Source organism: Anolis carolinensis, chromosome 6, assembly GCF_035594765.1.
Source record: "Anolis carolinensis isolate JA03-04 chromosome 6, rAnoCar3.1.pri, whole genome shotgun sequence".
NCBI lineage: Eukaryota > Metazoa > Chordata > Lepidosauria > Squamata > Dactyloidae > Anolis > Anolis carolinensis.
This window is the reverse complement of record NC_085846.1, coordinates 17,941,116-17,959,729: the sequence shown is the minus strand read 5'-3', so window position 1 is coordinate 17,959,729 and position 18,614 is coordinate 17,941,116. Positions and strand designations below refer to the sequence as shown.

General features: G+C 42.0%; 1 protein-coding gene across 1 annotated transcript in view; it reads left to right on the top strand.

The window, feature by feature from the left end:
* LOC100563621 (cathepsin D) overlaps nucleotides 1-13,423 on the top strand; it is a 38,124-nt gene extending 24,701 nt beyond the window's left edge. The window contains exons 6-9 of the mRNA XM_062957267.1: nucleotides 3,599-3,730; nucleotides 6,314-6,509; nucleotides 7,642-7,740; nucleotides 11,845-13,423. Of these exons, the coding sequence (XP_062813337.1) occupies nucleotides 3,599-3,730; nucleotides 6,314-6,509; nucleotides 7,642-7,740; nucleotides 11,845-12,120 (703 nt within the window). The 3' untranslated portion in view covers nucleotides 12,121-13,423. The remainder of the gene's footprint in view (nucleotides 1-3,598; nucleotides 3,731-6,313; nucleotides 6,510-7,641; nucleotides 7,741-11,844) is intronic.
* The last annotated feature ends 5,191 nt before the right edge of the window (nucleotides 13,424-18,614 follow it).

Here is an 18,614-nt window from a genome sequence, read left to right as displayed (position 1 = left end):
CTAGCAGTTGTTTTTTGTTCCAAAGGAATGATGTTTTGTGTAGGTGCTTCATGGATCTCTACACTGCTGGGGATACGGGGAGTGGCATTTGGGGTCGGGTGAGGACTATCTAATTTTTAATGTAATTTTAATTGTATTTTATTATATTTTAACTTTTACATTCAGGACACAAATATATATTTTAATATCTATAATCATACGTATCTATATTGCCCTTGTTTTTAAATTTTAAATTTGATTGTGTTGTGCCCCCTTGAGTGGGAGAGTGAGAGTGAGTTATGGGGAGAACAGAGGAATATTTTTTTTCTGTGTTGGGAGAGACTTGAGAAACTGCAAGTTGCTTCTGGTGTGAGAGAATTGGCCGTCTGCAGGACGTTGCCCAGGGGATGCCTGAATGTTTTGATGCTTTTACCATCCTTGTGGGAGGCTTCTCTCATGTCCCCACATGGAGCTAGAGCTGATAGAGAGAGCTCATCTGCGCTCTCCCTGGGTTGGATTCGAACCCGGCAACCTTCAGGTCAGCAACCCAACTTCAAGTCATCAATCCTGCCAGCACTAAGGTTTAACTCACAGCGCCATCGGGGGCTCCATAACAGTGGGATAAAAATAACGATGATGATAATCATAATAATAATAATTGTGATTTTTCCCTAAACTACAGTTTCCCAATTTCTTTAAAGGGGAAATATTTGACAATGTGTTTTCATATTTGTATGGCTTCAAGTCATTTCATTGTTATTCTAAGGTGAACAGGATTTTCTTGTCAAGATTTGTCCTGAGCTTCTGAAAGTAAAAGAGTGTAACTTGCTCAAGATCGTGTTGTCGAAGGCTTTCATGGCCAGAATCACAGGGTTGTTGTATGTCTTTCGGGCTGTGTGGCCATGTTCCAGAAGCATTCTCTCCTGACGTTTCGCCCACATCTATGGCAGGCATCCTCAGAGGTTGTGAGGTCCATACCTCACAACCTCTGAGGATGCCTGCCATAGATGTGGGCGAAACGTCAGGAGAGAATGCTTCTGGAACATGGCCACACAGCCCGAAAGACATACAACAACCTTGCTCAAGATCACCCACTGGACTTCTGTAACTGAGCAAGGATTCGAATCTAGGTCTCCAGAGTTATAGTCCAACGCTTTCAGTTGAGGTTGCATGAAACTGATATACATAATGAGGTTATTATACTCAGGAAAAAATATGTAGAAAAGCCACAGAATAACGAAAGGTACCTTCCACACCTACCACAGTTTCGGCATGAGGATGGCTTTGTGTGCGGTCTGGGACATATGAAGGAGCTGCTTTGCTATAGCTGAGCAGGTCTTCGATCTGGCGAGTGCCTGTCTGAGAAACCATCAGGAAAACCCCATTCATGCAACTAGCCTAAACTGGCTAGCCAAATGAATGTGTCTTAGCTTGCTTGGCACAAAACAATTCTGCTTTCTTTGATCTCCTTGCGCCCTTGTCCTGAGGCTTAGCCCAAGCTCCTGTTTGTAGTGCTTGAACTCCACCTTAAACTCAGAGATAACATTCTTAAGCAGATGCCAAATACCTTGCTGTTCCAGAGCTTGGGAAAGGTACTCTTTCAGACTCCCAGAATCCTACAGCCAACATGGTGTGCCTGTTGTGCTGACTTGTAGTGACCATGGGTGCTTCATCGCTGTGGAACTAATGCACTTTAACTGCCCAGGCTCAATGCTGTGGAATCTTAGGAGTTATAGTTTGATGAAGCACCAGCATTCTTATGCAGAAAAAGCTAAAACTACAATTCCCATGATTCCATGGCATTGATCATAGTGGTGTCAAACAGCATTACTTCTACAATGCACCCCAAGTAACTTTTCCAACCTCGGCCAATAACTGCAGCAGCCATCTTCATTCTGGTGCATTCCATATGTATGACATTGTGGACCTTATCAAATTAGGAAATAATCTGTTTCTGTTTGAGAATGATTTCAAACAGGTCACATCACATGACTTTTGCCCCATCCTGCCAGTATTCTGTCGGCATCAGCCTGCAAAGTGTCGCAGAAACGGATTATTTGCAGACAGAATTCTAATCATGTTTTTTGAAATACAGTAGAGTCTCACTTATCCAACACTCGCTTATCCAACGTTCTGGATTATCCAACGCATTTTTGTAGTCAATGTTTTCAATACATCATGATATTTTGGTGCTAAATTCGTAAATACAGTAATTACAACATAACATTACTGCATATTGAACTACTTTTTCTGTCAAATTTGTTGTATAACATGATGTTTTGGTGCTTAATTTGTAAAATCATAACCTAATTTAATGTTTAATAGGCTTTTCCTTAATCTCTCCTTATTATCCAACATATTCACTTATCCAACGTTCTGCCGGCCCGTTTACGTTGGATAAGTGAGACTCTACTGTACTACAGATTCTTCCATTGCTGAAATGCTGTTTTGGGTGTGATAGGAAAATCTGCATGCATCCCATCAGCAACGATACATTTTAAAAGGTCATAGACTGATGTAGGGGGTGTTTCGAACGAATAGGGATGAGCCAGCCTACCGTAGTGTGATGAGTCAAAGCACAGTGTTTTCAAATCATAGTAAAGGTAAAGGTTTCCCCTTGACATTAAGTCTAGTCGTGTCTGACTCTGGGGGTTGGTGCTCATCTCCATTTCTAAGCCAAAGAACCTGTGTTGTCCGTAGATGCCTCCAAGGTCATGTGGCCAGCATGACTGCATGGAGCGCTGTTACCTTCTCACTGAAGCAGTACCTATTGATCTACTTACATTTGCATATTTTCAAACTGCTAGGTTGGCAGAAGCTGGGGCTAACACTGGGAGCTCACCCTGTCCTGCAGATTCAAACCGCTGACCTTCTGGTCATCAAGTTCTGCAACTTAGTGGTTTAACCCACTGTGCCACCGTGGCCCCTTTCATATCATAAGAATTGTAATAATCAAGTGTGATGAGAGTAAGCACCACATCTCAATACATTATGCATCCAGTCCTAAAAATATATGGGATGCATACTGATATAAACAGATTATATCCCAATGTGATAAGGTCCAGTAACTCCCATTATCCCCAACCAATATGTGTGTCTTCCTTCTCCCCTTTCCTATAGTTGATTGCTATCTGTGGGGGAATTTTTCACCACACTGCTCAAGGAGGAATACATTAAAAATTCAATCCCCAAATATTTGTTCTTTCATAGAGAGTTATAACACTCCCCGCCCCGCATTTAAAGTACTCTTTTTAAAAAATCTGATGCATGATTCCAAACATGCAGTTCAAAACTAGTTTTTACTTGGCTGTCCAATCAGTGTTGGGATACAACTGCTTTAAGGTGTCAAGCTATACTTTAAAAAAAAAGCCCCTCTGACAAAGGAAGAATGAAAATAAAGGTGTCACGGGCTAGATGTAGGATTTCCTCCATTGAGCCGAGGAATGGGCTAGATGGCCTTTGGGGACCCTTCCTACTCTATGATTCTATATATGAACCTGACCTACCTTTACGCCTGGGTAGTCTTTCTCTCTCCCTACCAATGATACAAAAAGTGACCTTTCCCCATAAAATTGCATATGTCAGAAGAGTATATTGACATTTCTCTCTCTTCTCCAAGCACTAAAAAAAACACCCCAGATTCCGGCGGCGGTGAACTCATCTTTGGAGGGATCAACCATGACGCCTATGAGGGAGAACTGCATTACATCCCAGTATCACGCAAGGCCTACTGGCAGATCAAAATGGACAAGTAAGCCATGCATTCGAACCAGTTAACTCCTATATGTAGCTCCTACGTGTAGCTAGAATGAGTTGGGCATGAGCTGAGAGAGAAATTTCTAACTAGCCAACTAACCAAAGAATTGGGAATGAAAATAATCCTAAATTTATCTGGGATAGCATTGGAAATCTCTGCGTACATGAAAAATGGATTTTTGATAACTGCCTGTCTGGGAAACAGCCAGAGGGATTCACCCAACCTTCTCATTCTCATTGAAATAGCAGGGTTATGGGCAGATGACTGTCTCTGGGCTATATCTTGTTACATTTTATCAAGAAGTTTACACATTTTATATAAAAGAAATAGATACAGTACACAAAAAGATACAAGTTACACAGAAAGTCAAGGAGAACAGATACAATTTATTAAAGGGTCAGAACAATAAAGTCTAGTGGGGGAAAATGTGTACAGAAAACATCGCTGTCACCTATGGGCATGTAAACATTGATTTAAATCCATTCTGAAGAGGTTAAATACACAAGCAAACAAAACCCACACATTGTTTAAATAATTGATATCCTGAGCATATACTGTCAACAAAACCCATTTGTTGACCACGCTTGGGTGTAGACGCAAAGGATAATCATTCAGCTCGTCAAGGAAAATGATGAATAAATCGTTATAATTGCCAGACGTATTCCAACCTCACATTCTTACTCAGTAGCATACATGTCAAAAAATATATGATAGATTAGTTGCCTGATAATTTGATAAGCCAGTTCAGGCTTGCAGTCATCCAAATTAATGTACTGAAAGCTTTTTTTAAAATATCACTTTTCAGTTATTCAGTGTAGGAATTATTGTTAAAGGACTCTCCCTGCTAAAAAGGGCGCTCTAACCATGTGTCAGCTCAAAATATGAAATTCATTTATCTAAAGGAGCAAGGCAAAACCTATGGCAGGAAATCCTCATTAGCTGGATAATGCTGCACACGTCTAACCAGAAGTAAACACAGGGTGTTTAGTAGGACTTACATCTAAGTAAATGACTACAGAATTATTGCCTAAAACTAAAGATATGTAAGTCCGTACAAGATATTAATATTTAACATTCCCACTCTGTTCAATATGTAAAGCTGGATCCAGGTTAGAATTGCATATATATTATGACCCTTATTTAAAAGTTCACCCCTCCCACCCTTATTTATACTTAGAGCAGAACAATTTAAATACATGAGAGTGCTAATTTGAAATTAATGGGACTTAAGGGGCGTGTGCATTGTAGAATTAATACACTTTGATACCGCTTTAACAACCATGGCTAAGTGTCAATTATGGGAGTTGTAGTTTCACCAGGTCTTTAGCCTTCTCTGCCAAAGTGTACTGGTGTACTACAACTCCCTTTTTTAAAAATTGTGTCGGAAGCGACTTGAGAACATACTTCAAGTCACTTCTGGTGTGAGAGAATTGGCTGTCTACAGAGACCTTGCCCAGGGGATGCGTGGATGTGTTATCATCCTGTTGGGAGGCTTCTCTTATGTCCTCGTAAACTAGAGCTGACAGATGGGAGCTCACCCGTCTTGTGGATTCGAACCGGCAGCCTTCAGGTCAGCAATCCAACCTTCAGGTCAGAAGTCCAGCCAGCACAAGGGTTTAACCTATTGCACCACTGTGGCTCCCATTATTTCATATCATTGAGCCATAGCAGTTAAAGTAGTGTCAAATGGCATTAATCGTATAGTGATGCATCCCATGAGCTCATGTTTAGTCCTAAAAATGACTTTCTTGTGCTAAGCATGGGCCTAGATTGGTATCCCATTCCCAACCCGGTGTTCTGCAGATGTGCTGTATAAGAACTAGCTGGGGATGATGGGATTGTATTCTAAAAGGCACCACATTGAAGAAGGTTGCAATACATTATCCTCACCAGTGGTGAATTCAGCAACTTTTTTCTATGCCAAGCATTGCTGGATTGCAATGACAGTTCTAGCCACAAGGGGGCAATGCTGTCACACTGAATAATACCTCCACTTTCACATAGGTTTTGCTTGATCCTGTTTCTGGATGCTCTTGGATATTTTATTGTTTTGGCTTTTTTTTAAAAAGTGTACAAAGTCCTGGAAGAAAGAAGCTGAAATATGAGGCATAAATCTTTTAAAGATATGAATAAAAATGAAAATGTACTGTCTAGAGTGGAAAGTGGTAGATTTATTCAGCTCTGCCGCCTCATTCATGCCTTGCGTTGTAGCTGCAGACCTTGCAAAACTACAACGCTCATGATTCCACAGCTTTGAGCAGTGACAGTTAAAAGTGGTGCTGAATGCATTAATTCTACAATGTAGATCGGGAATAGGGCAAACTTTGGCCCTGTGGGTGTTTTGGACTCCAACTCCCACAATTCCTAACAGCCAAAGTTTGCCCATGCCTGATGTAGTTGCACCCAATGTCAGAAAGCTCTGGTGGTACAACAAACTACAGAGCCCAGGATTCCATAAAATGGTATTGAACTGCTATAATTCTGCAGTGCAGATGGTCTCACTGGGGACCCTTTCCTGCCCAAAAAGCTCAGAAGGAGAGTCATTCACCCCTAACCTTTCCCAAACTTTCCATGTAGGATAATTGTGGATAAAAAACCCAAGGAGAAAAGATGTTGGCCGTGGAAAACGTTGAGCAAGGATGACTCGACTCAACTATGCAAGGACGGTTGCCAAGGCATTGTGGACACCGGCACCTCTCTCATCACGGGGCCGAGTGCTGACATCCGGGCTTTGCATGAGGCTATTGGAGCAAGCCATGCCTTTGGAGGGCAGGTAAGTAGGAGTTTACATCTCCTGCTAGCTTTCAGGCCACCTCCAAAAATACTCTTTCCTCCCAGATCACGCAATCCGGACTTGAGTTTTGCTAGACTCATTGGCCTGATCTCATTCTGTCTTCTTAATCTGTCTGTGCCAGAGTGATATACCATGATATTGCACTCTAATACAGACATGGGCTGGATCTACACTGCCATATAACGCATCATATGATCAGAGTTAGTCATATATATATACTGCATTCTGTGGGTCCACACTGATTAATATACTTGGAGGACTCCGATTTAGAGCTGCCTAGAGACTCCAGTGGTGCAGCGGGTTAAACCGCTGAGCTGCAGTTTGAATCCATGGAGCAGGGTGAGCTCCCACTGTTAGCCCCAGCTTCTGCCAACCTAGGAGTTCAATAACATGCAAATGTGAGTAGATCAATAAGTACCGCTCTGGTGGGAAGGTAATGGTGCTCCATGCAGTCATGCCAGCCACATGACCTTGGAGGTGTCTATGGAAAATGCTGCCTCTTTGGTTTAGAAATGGAGATGAGCACCAACCCCCAGAGTCAGACACAACTAGACTTAATGTCAGGGGGAAACCATTACTGCACATTTACCTACCGTGTTTCCCCAAAAATAAGACAGTGTCTTATATTAATTTTTGCTCCCAAAGATGCTCTAGGTCTTATTTTCAGGGGATGTCTTATTTTTCCATGAAAAAGAATTCACATTTATTGTTGAACCAAAAAAAATGAACATTTATTATATACTGTACAGCATAACCAGACAAACTGTGAATCCTATCAAGAATTTCTTGTTACTACCAATATTTCCATGTACAACACTTTATGGTACGTACATTTACCGATCCTGCATGCTCTGGTGTTCTGTTTGGCGGGCATGCTTCCAAACAAAAACTTTGCTAGGTCTTACTTTCAGGGGAGGCCTTATATTTAGCAATTCAGCAAAACCTCTACTAGGTCTTATTTTCTGGGGATGTCTTATTTTAGGGGAAACAGGGTATAAAATCAAACTGGCCTTGATGACAATTAATGACATATGCATTGGGAGTATATATTTATGTATGCATAATTTATTTTTTTGTTCTTTGCGACCCTCTCTGCCTTTTCTTCCCACAGTACTTGCTGGACTGTGACAAGCTCTCGGAGTTACCAAATGTGACCTTTCAACTAGATGGCAAACCCTATACCTTGACCCCAGAGGTATACACCCTCCAGGTGAGTGATGTCAGCAAAATACCTGAGACAGCAAAGAACAGATGTTCAGAGACAGATGTTCTGTACCACTCTGTTTCCCTTCTGCCATTGATGGGAACCTTAATTTGGTTTGTGCTTAAAATCAGACTGGTGTGGACTACAAGGTGGCATTTTGTTCTTACTTTAAGTAGTAGGAATTCCAATGTCAGATTAAGATCATGTCATATTCTGAAGATCTAGTCTTCTCAGGAAAGCTCAGAAGATTAGAAACTTAGGATGCATCTACACCAAGAATGGGTAAACTTCAGCCTTCCAGGTGTTTTGGACTCCAACTCCCACCATTCCTAACAGCCTCAGGCCCCTTCCTTTTGCCCCTCAGCCGCTTAAGCGGCTGAGGGGCAAAAGGAAAGGGCCTGAGGCTGTTAGGAATGGTGGGAGTTGGAGTCCAAAACATCTGGAAGGCCAAAGTTTGCCCATTCTTGGTCTACACTGTAGAATAAATGCAGCTTGACACCACTTTAACTGCCATAGCTTCAGTGTTTGGAGTGCAGGGATACTATAAAACTGGGAAACACTGTGAATTTAGGTCTGCTATTTGTTTTTAACATGAGAGCACTTCTCTGGGCATTTCTTGGTCCGTCAGCACAACTCTTTTGGACACTGACCTTGAAATTATGTCAAAAAACCTAGAAACACTTAGAGAAAACATGTTTTTTTCAATCGCATATAGGGCAACAAATCCAGTATTTCATGAATGATTAAATCTGCAAATGCTTAATCTGCGGACTGTAATTACAGTAGAATCTCACTTATCCAAGCTTCACTTATCTAATGTCCTGTATTATCCAAGGCAGTCTGCCTTTTAGTAGTCAATGTTTTTGTAGTAAATGTTGCAATGTTTTGGTGCTAAATTCGTAAATACAGTAATTACTGCATAACATTACTGTGTATTGAACTGCTTTTTCTGTCAATTTGTTGTAAAACATGATGTTTTGGTGCTTAATTTGTAAAATCATAATGTAATTTTATGTTTAGCAGGCTTTTTTCTTAATCCTTCCTTATTATCCAACATTTTTGTTTATGTCAGATAAGTGAGACTCCACTGTAGTGGGCTGCTGTGAGTTTTCCGGGCTGTCTGGCCATGTTCCAGAAGCATTCTCTCCTGACGTTTTGCCCACATCTATGGCAGGCATCCTCAGAGGTTGTGAGGTCTGTTGGAAACTTGGCAATCACCTTGATTAGCATTTAATGGCCTTGCAGATTCAAAGCCTGGCTGCTTTCTGCCTGAGGGAAATGCTAATCAAGGTGATCAATTGCAACATTAACACTTGCCTGAAACAGACAAGAGTTCTTTCTCCCAACCTGAACTTTCCAGCGATATATAAAACCCACTTGCCTAGTTTCCAAGAGACCTCACAACCTCTGAGGATGCCTGGCATAGATGTGGGTGAAACATCAGGAGAGAATGCTTCTGGAACATGGCCATACAGCCCGGAAAACTCACAGTAAACCAGAGATTCTGGCCATGAAAGCTTTTGACAACAAATTGTAATTAATTCTATATAAAACTGTATAGCTCAGCACTCCATGTGAAGTACATAGTTTGGGGAGATATCTTCTATAAGGTTCCAGGTGGGGCAAATATGGCTTAAAGTAGTACTTTGTATACTGAGTGCACTCTTGTTTGGAGAGAAATATTTTCCCATGCATTGTTAGTGTCCTATACTATAATGCTCTCAACATGGGGATTGACTTCTGTAATGTGCTGCCCATGGGGCTGCTTTTCAATACATTTCAGGAGCATCCACTCATACACAATGCACAATTATTAGTGGCAGCACCATGGCCAAAGTGCAGGACACAGATATTGTATTAGATTCACCAGGTTGCCAGGACATTTCCAGACCCTATTTATTAATTCATAAGATTTATTAAATACCTAATTAAATAGATTTTCCCAGGCACATAACAAAGTGATGTTAAAAACGTAATCGATACGAAAAAATCAGAACATAAATAACATCTGATGAACAGCTATGCTGACACAGCTTCAAATACAATATGGATGCAAAAACAACCATTAGGGACAAGAGTGGAAGCCTTGGTGCAGCAGAGATTCAAATAGCTAAACACTAAAAATGCTAACATGCTTAAAAAGCCAAGGAAAACAGAAGAAGCTTAGCTTTGCTAGAAAAATGTCAGCGTCGGCACAGCTAACAAAGGGGATTTTGATTCTTGAGATGAAGGGGTGACGAAATAGCACCCATTGCCCATTTCAAAAGCTGGCTGGCTACCCAATTGAGTTGTCCTATGACTGCTGTTGTTATTTGCCATCAAAATGTCTTGGACTATGAATAAGAGACCTCCCAGAGGCATTATTATTAGTCGCTCCACTCACATCTGAGACATTTATGACAATCTAGGTCAACTTATCTATGGGTCAACGTAAGCACAGCATCTTAACCCCTATCAAAAAGAATCCATCTCTTCCTCTGAGTTGAAAGGTGAAAGCTCTATCGGGGGTACTTTGATAGTACTTTTCCAGTTGGACTAGATGGCCCACATGGTCTCTTCCAACTCTATGATTCTAAACTATCATGGGAAAACCTAAAAGAAGCACCACCACCCCCTATTCTCCTTCATAGCGCTGCTTCTGGTCTTTTTGAATGTCTGGCTGGGAAAATTGAGACACCTGGGGTGGTTAGTTTCCAGAGGTGACACTTTCACTTTCGCCTCTTTGCAGAATGTCCCTTAATTAATCCATGAGTCATATAAAATTCATAATTTTGGCCCCCAAACCTACCCTTAACTTATACATGAGGTAGACTTATACATGAATATTTAATATACATATGACTTATGTCCAGGCACAAAAACACAGACCATTTACTGCATCTTGGAGCCATCTCCAAAGTGCAGTGACAGTACAAAGCACACTGTGAAAGCACCCTGTAACTTTAGATTGAGATAAGGAAAGTCAGGGGATACTCTGAAATCAAGCCTGTAATGTGCATCAGTGTGCTCTAGTATAAGCTACATCACATGGCAAAAGCAACTCCACAGAATGTGAATCACAATCATTACATTGATATGCACAGCTCGTTCTCAATGGCTATTATCTCAGGCCCCTTCTACACTGCCCGTTTAATGTAGTTCGAAGCTAGCTTCAGACTGCGGTGGCCAGACAACAAACACCCTCAAAATCACATGCAAGAAAGCCCTTAATGTGCATCAGTGCTTTGTAGTTTGTGTAACCACTATCCAAGCCCCAAACTGGTTCCGGGATTACCTGTATAATAATCTGCACAGCAAAACCACTTTCTTAAATATCAGTTTGAAACTGCATTAAATGGGCAGTGTAGATGAGGTCAAGCCGCTGACACCACAGATCCTGGAAACAGGTTGGAGGCCAGTCTCTGTGATATGTGAAAACACCCATTAGGCCTTGAATTATCATCCACATACCAAAACTGCTTTCTTCTATACAGGTTTCAAACTGGCCCAATTGGTCAATATATATAGATGTATCCCATATTCCCTGTCTGAAGCTGCCTGGATCCTGATATCCATAGAGACAGACCAAGTGGCACATGCAGCTCTGTCCTTGACACGAATTAAATGATCAGAGCGCTCAGATGGTCCAGAGATACTTTTATACTGCTCTCCTGGAGCCCCCAGTGTCGTAGTGGGTTAAAGCCTTGTGACTTGAAGGTTGGGTTGCTGACCTGAAGGCTGCCAGGTTTGAATCCAACCTAGGGAGAGCGCAGATGAGCTCCCTCTATCAGCTCCAATGCCATATGGGGACATGAGAGAAGCCTCCCACAAGGATGGTAAAAACATCAAAACATCGGTGCGTCCCCTGGACAACGTCCTTGCAGACGGCCAATTCTCTCACACCAGAAGCGACTTGCAGTTTCTCAGGTTGCTCCTGACACACAAAAAATATATTGCTCTCCTACATTTGCCACCCAAAGCAGTTGCCTAATAGTAGGACTAGCTCTGAATTTGGGAATTCAGGTTAAGGGACTATAGTGGAAAACCTTGAAACGCCTGATGTCTTGGGTTCTACGGAGTCTCCCATAGTGCTTTGACACTGATTTGTCTTTTTTCTCCCCATTTCCCCAGGTGAGTCAGTCGGGAGTAAGTACGTGCATCAGTGGGTTCATGAGTCTTGACATCCCTAAGCCTGTTGGCCCACTCTGGATCCTGGGAGATGTTTTCCTCCGGCAGTATTACTCTGTCTTTGACCGAGATCAAGACCGAGTCGGCTTAGCCGTTTCCAAACCAACTGTGTGCGGGGCCAGTTCTGACAAGGAGAAACCTAAAGCAGCAGCTCTTGGCACAGAGGCAACGACTGCGGCTCCAACCACGGAAAGTACCACTCCGTCTGTGGACTGTTAGCTGGATAGTGCCGTCTGGTGCTGATGGTGGAAAGATAAGAAAGATGAATATCATGACATATCCTGAACTTGCCATTTCTGAAAATAATTCAGATCAAAAAAGATAAAAGTTTCTAGCCATGTTGATCATGTTGATCAACTGTTGGCCATGTTGATCAACAGAGAAAATGATCAACATGGCCAATAGAAGTCAGATTCAGTCCCCATATTTGAGTCTCTGAGATTTTGATCAGAACTATCCACAACTTTTCATGTGGGCTAGAAACTTGACACTTATAAAATGAAACAGAGGAGACTTTGAAGCTGCAGTCGGCTCCCAGCCCTGCTGCCCTTGGTTAAAATGGAACTTATGCGCAGAGTTCTTATTCCTGCTGTGATGTCTTCCACTGCCTGACATAAGCCGCTTAATTCTTCTGCTGACGTCTAGCGGAATTTGCAGCCACACAATCGAATAGAACTGATCAAAGGCATATAATTGATTTCTTAGATCAAGTAGCACCAGCAAATGCCAGGCAGTGTCATTTTTTATGATTTGCATAATATATTTTTGCTGATAACAAGGGCCCGATGGTAAAGCCCATCAAAGGCCTGGAGCGCATATGAGGTGATCGCATGGGCTGCAGTTGGGGGCGAATGTGATTTTGAGTGTTCTTCTGCTTTAACAAACTCCCTGCATTGGAAAAGTGCTGGATTAAATCCTTCATTCCTGATGTGATCGTCTGCTATGTGCAGGGAATTCCTTTACTGGAATTGCTGTCTTTCACTTGCGTGGTTTGCGATAAAACCATCATGAGCTCAGGATGCTGGATTGTAGAATCAAATCTTGCATTCAGGAACTAGGTTAGTTCCATAATTATTTATTAAACCCTTTCGTTGCTTTTCCGTATGAAATGTTCTCAAAGCAACGTACAGTAGGATAATCAAGAGTTTCCATAGTTTTTGTGACGGGGCCGGGAGGAAATAGGGCTTCAGTTATGATGAATATTCTGTTTTGACTAACTGCATGACATCTGTAAAGCTTTTACTGTCATTACATTGTCATGCTGGAAATCCAAGCAACATTTGGCGGAATGGTGTGCAATCATCTTGTCCGTTTCTTCTCTCGTCTCCAACTTCATGGGGATGAGGATGGGGATACTTTTCTAATCATTTTAAATCCATTTACGAGTGGCAGCGTGGTAAATATTATATAGCCGCTTTTCTACTAACTTGGTTACTTTTCTTGATTGTAGTGTAATCATACAAACTGTGTATTAATTGAATGGGAAACTGACAATACCTCAGGCGTGGTCCAGTGTATCCCATTGTTTTGGGATTTCCTGCTATTTAATGTATAGATTCTTCAATTAGATTCTTCTGTTGGCCAGATGATCCACAAAGTTGCTAAGTGCTCCGTTGGCTCTGTGTTTGTGTTATATTGACTGGGGATGATGGGAATTGTAATCTAACAGACCTGAAGAAACCTGTCCGAGTAGCCTTCAGCACCCAAAAGCACTTTTAAGTGACACAATCATGGGAGTTGTAGTATTACAAGGTCTTTAGTCAACTCTGCCAAAGAGTGCTGATGCCTCATCTAACTGCAGATCCCAAAACTCCATAGCATTGAGCTAGGTAGTTTTAGTGGTGCCAAATTGCATTAATTCCACAGTGTAGATCAGGCATGGGCAAACTTTGGCCTTATGAGTGTTTTGGACTTCAACTCTCGCAATTCCTAACAGCCTCAGGCCCTTTCCTTTTCCCCCTCAGCCGCTTAAGCGGCTGAGGGGGAAAAGGAAAGGGCCTGAGGCTGTTAGGAATTGCGGGAGTTGAAGTCCAAAACACCCGGAAGGCCAAAGTTTGCCCATGCCCGGTGTAGATGCACTGAGCATTAATTTGGACTATCCCTGACAACTAAAAGGTGTACTGACAGTGTAGCAATGTGCACTTCACTTTGAAGAAATAGCTTTCTTTAGGCCTTCTGCGACTTTCAAAACCTTGCCCTGACCCAGCATTTCATGTTCCTAGCAAAGTCAGCCGTATTGGTTTTTATGTTTGTTTTCCGATACGTCTGTCTGCTCTTCCTCAATAAATCTCACTTGTTGGAAAACGTCCTGGTTTGCATTGCTTGATTTCACCTTTCTTATCTGCCAGCATATTTCCTAGGGTGTTTTGGTATACTGATCAGAGGTTGTGAATGATTGGATTCAGTCTGGCTGGACAACCAATCTACAAAGGAATTTGGCAATGTCAGTGCAATAGAGTCTCCCTTATCCAACACTCGCTTATCCAAAGTTCTGGATTATCCAACGCATTTTTGTAGTCAATGTTTTCAATACATCATGATAATTTGGTGCTAAATTCATAAATACATTAATTACTACATAGCATTACTGTGTATTGAACTACTTTTTCTGTCAAATTTGTTGTATAACATGATGTTTTGGTGCTTAATTTGTAAAATTATAACCTAATTTAATGTTTAATAGGCTTTTCCTTAATCTCTCCTTATTATCCATTATATTCGCTTATCCAACGTTCTGCCGGCCCGTTTACGTTGGATAAGTGAGACTCTACTGTATTTTAAAATTTAAATAAAACAGAATATGATCCTACAGGTGCGTATGCTCCAACATTTCACAGATAAGAAACAGGATATGTGTGTCCAAACAACATCAGAGCTGAAGAAGACAAAAGTGATTAATGAAGAAAATTTGGAGAGAGTGCAGCAGTTTGCTTTTGCCTGAAGCTATCCAAAACAGCAAGAATCCATGCCTCTCCTCCCACAAATTGAGTTAATTGGATTAACTCTTTGAATTCAGTTTGCAGCCATTGAAGTAAGTTGAGGACAAAAGTGGAAGGAGAAAAGAGAAACAGGAACATTTTAAAAACAGCCAAAAACATGGGATGGCAGAGGATTAATTGGGACTGTTCTAGACAAATCGGAACAGTTGTAGAATGCACTATAGAACCCTAAAAATACATGATGATGATTTTATATTGATTTATATTCCACTTTAATAATAATAATAATAACAACAACAACAACAACAACAACAACACACCAGACATCACAGTTGTGGAAAAGAAAAAGGTTTGGATTATTGATGTTGCCATACCAGGTGACAGTCGAATTGATGAAAAACAACAGGAAAAACTCAGCTGCTATCAGGACCTCAAGATCAAACTTCAAAGACTCTGGCAGAAACCAGTACAGGTGGTCCCGGTGATGATCGGCACATTGGTGCCATGCCAAAAGATCTCAGCCAGCATTTGGAAACAATAGACATTGACAAAATACAATCTGCCAACTACAAAAGGCCACCCTACTGGGATCTGCGCGCATCATCCGAAAATACATCACACAGTCCTAGACACTTGGAAAGTGTTTGACTTGTGATTTTGTGATACGAAATCCAGCATATCTATCTTGTTTGCTGTGTCATACTATTTCATTGTGTCAATAATAATAATAATAATAATAATAATAATAATAATAATAATAATAATAAAGCAAAATATAAATAAAGTGTATTACTATTATCTCCCCGGAGGGAGATACATACATATATGAGGCAAATATTCAATGCCTTTTCCACACAGTGAACAACGACATACAACACAGACAAAGGTAAAGGCCTTCCCCCTTTTTTCCATCTCTGGTGTCTGGAGGAAATGCTCAACTCCAGCCATGGGGAGGTGCTCTTGTTCCATTTTTTCATGCAGAGGAGCCTGTTGTCCCTAGACATCTCCAGTTGTGTTGCCAGCATGTCTGCATATCTGCATGGTGCACCCTTTTACCTTCTCGCCGAGGCAGTACCTATTGATCTACTCACATTGCATGCTTTTGAACTGCTAGGATGGCAGGAACTAGGGCTGACAGTCAGGAGCTCACCTCTACTCATGGCCTCAAACTGCCAACCTTCCGGTCAGCAGATTTCCTGCAGTTAGTGATTTAACTCGCTGTGCTACCACAGCCCCTTGATCATGTGCTAGCTTGTAGGCACTTTTTTGCATAGGAAAGTGATAGTAGCGGCATCTTTTTTGCACACAAATGGAACATGCTATTTTGGCATGCAATGGAATCCCCTTTGCTGGAGGTTTTTAAACAGAGGCTGGATGGCCATCTGTTCCTGTATAGCAGACTAGGGGTTGGACTGGATGGCTCTTAGGGTCTCTTCCAACTCTATGAAACAACTTGAGATGGAAAGGCCCTATGAGGGCACTGTGAAAGACACCAGAGGAAAACAGAGAGTTAAAACCTGTCACTCAGGACGCAGGCGCAAAGAGCCACACGCAGCAGAATGTTAAACGGTCTCATTTGTTCTGCGAGACCCTGTTTGATCACCGGAAAACATCTCTCTGCTGCTGTCTTGTAATAGCAGGTGGGTCCCTGCAGTGCCTGACAGCGGTACACAGCAGCTCTCCCTAGAGATTCGCCAATCACTCTGTGCATCATCCGTGGGGCTCATAAGTTTGATATGAATAATTGACGCTTGCTTTTGAAATTGGCAAAATAACAACACTGTTGTGCGGCCTCTCTGTGCCTGCGTTATACAGCCTGCCTGCCAGATGTGTCAGGCTACATTCCCCATACTGTGTAGGTAATGATGAGAGTTGTAGTCACCTTCAGAATGAGGTTTCTTGTTTGGCCATGGAAACACACTGGGTCACCTTGGGCAAGTTGCACTCTCTCAGCCCCTGCCATACGTTCAATTTAGGATTGCCAGAAATGACTTGAAAGCATACAACAACCAAAGTGACATGTGGTCCTCCAGGCATCGTTGGACATCATCTCCCATCATCCTGCATCATTATCCTTATTTGTTATGGTTTATGGGAACTGTGATCTGACAATTTAGAGTCCACCTTAATACAAAGTAATGCAAATCATATTAAGGAAGACAGAGGCATGACAGGAGAATTTCTTTTTTTCAGACCGATGTGCCATATAAGAAGTGCTATTGATGATACGGGTCCATGGATTGGTGCTTATATGTGAACTTCAGGGTGCCAGTCCATGATCAGTGTCCAGAGAGCTATTCACACTACAGTCACAACAATATGATTCCATTTTAACTGCCATGGTTCCATCCCATGGGATCCTGGGATTTGCAGGTTAAGGAGAGGCATTTATAAATCTCAGCTAGAGTATAACAGTACTTCAATGAACTACAAACCACAGAATTCCAGTTAAAGTGGAATCACAATGCTATGACTGGCTCTAGGAAAGGAAGGGTGGCTTGTAGTCAATGGGCACAAATATGATGCTGGTCCCTGGCACATTAGGAAACAAACCTTGCCATATCGGAAACACTGACATAAGGAACTGTAAATAAGACACCAATCTCATCTTAGTGTAATACCTGCTCCTTGGCCCAATACCTTTACATCCTACAGGTTGGTCTCCTGTAATCAGACACTAGAAAGACTATCTGTTTTGCCTGTTGACAGCAACTGTGTCTATAGTTTTAATACTAAAATTTCAAATATCACAAGGGAGGGAATTGTGTGACCTTCCAAATGATGCCAGGGTGCAACTCCCTGCACTTATTGAATTGCAACTCCTAGCATCTTCATTGTTAGCCAGCATAGCTAATGACAGAGGATGCTAGGAGTTGCAATTCAGTAACATCTGCCAGGCCACATAATTTCCCCAACCCTGTTCTATGGCCATATGCATGATGACCAAAAGTGGTACCTTTTCAAAGCTCAGTCAATTTATGCCACCCCGTCTCAAGGGCTTTAGATAAATAACCTTCTAACTGAGCCCTCCCTGCTAAGGTACCTTCCAGAACATGTTGGCCAGCAAAGCCCTTCATCCCCAATCTGCACCAATGGGAATTGTAATCCATTGTGTATAAAGGATGCACCGCTGGGACAAGCTGACCTAATTATCTTTGAATAATGTCTGGTTTGGGGATTTTTGTAGTCTGGAAGGAAAAGAGCAGCGCCCCTGTTTGCAAGACTACTGAAAAGAAGACACCAAAACTGTCTGTGTGTCTGTGTGCAGGAAGGCAAGGCTGCCCCCTCAAATCCTGCCCTTGGGGAATCCATCCTGAGTCAAGACCCCATGGCCCCTGCTAAATAATTCCACCTTCCCCAACCCCTCTTAATATAGGCTCCTTTCATGCCTCTCCCACACACTTGGGAGATATTTTTGCAAATTTCATGCTAAATGGGAACTCTTTGCCACTGCAACCAAGGCATCACATCCCCATCTTCCTGTCTGACTCAAGACCCCCCCCCCCCCCAAACTCAGTCTCCCATCACTCCTTGTCTTTAAGGTGGCCGCATCCTCTCTCCTTTACCTGTCCTTTTGCCTTTACTTCCCCTTGGGGGTTGTTCTGAGTTTTAAAGTGGAGATGGGAATGTTTCTTTTCTCTCTCTCCTAGGAATAAAACAATGTCAATTCCCCGACTTGTGGCTTCGCCTCCTCTGGGGTTGGCTGAGTGGCTAGCTTTTTGGAGAATATATATATATATTCACACACACAACTTCAACAGATGTCCCAAATGT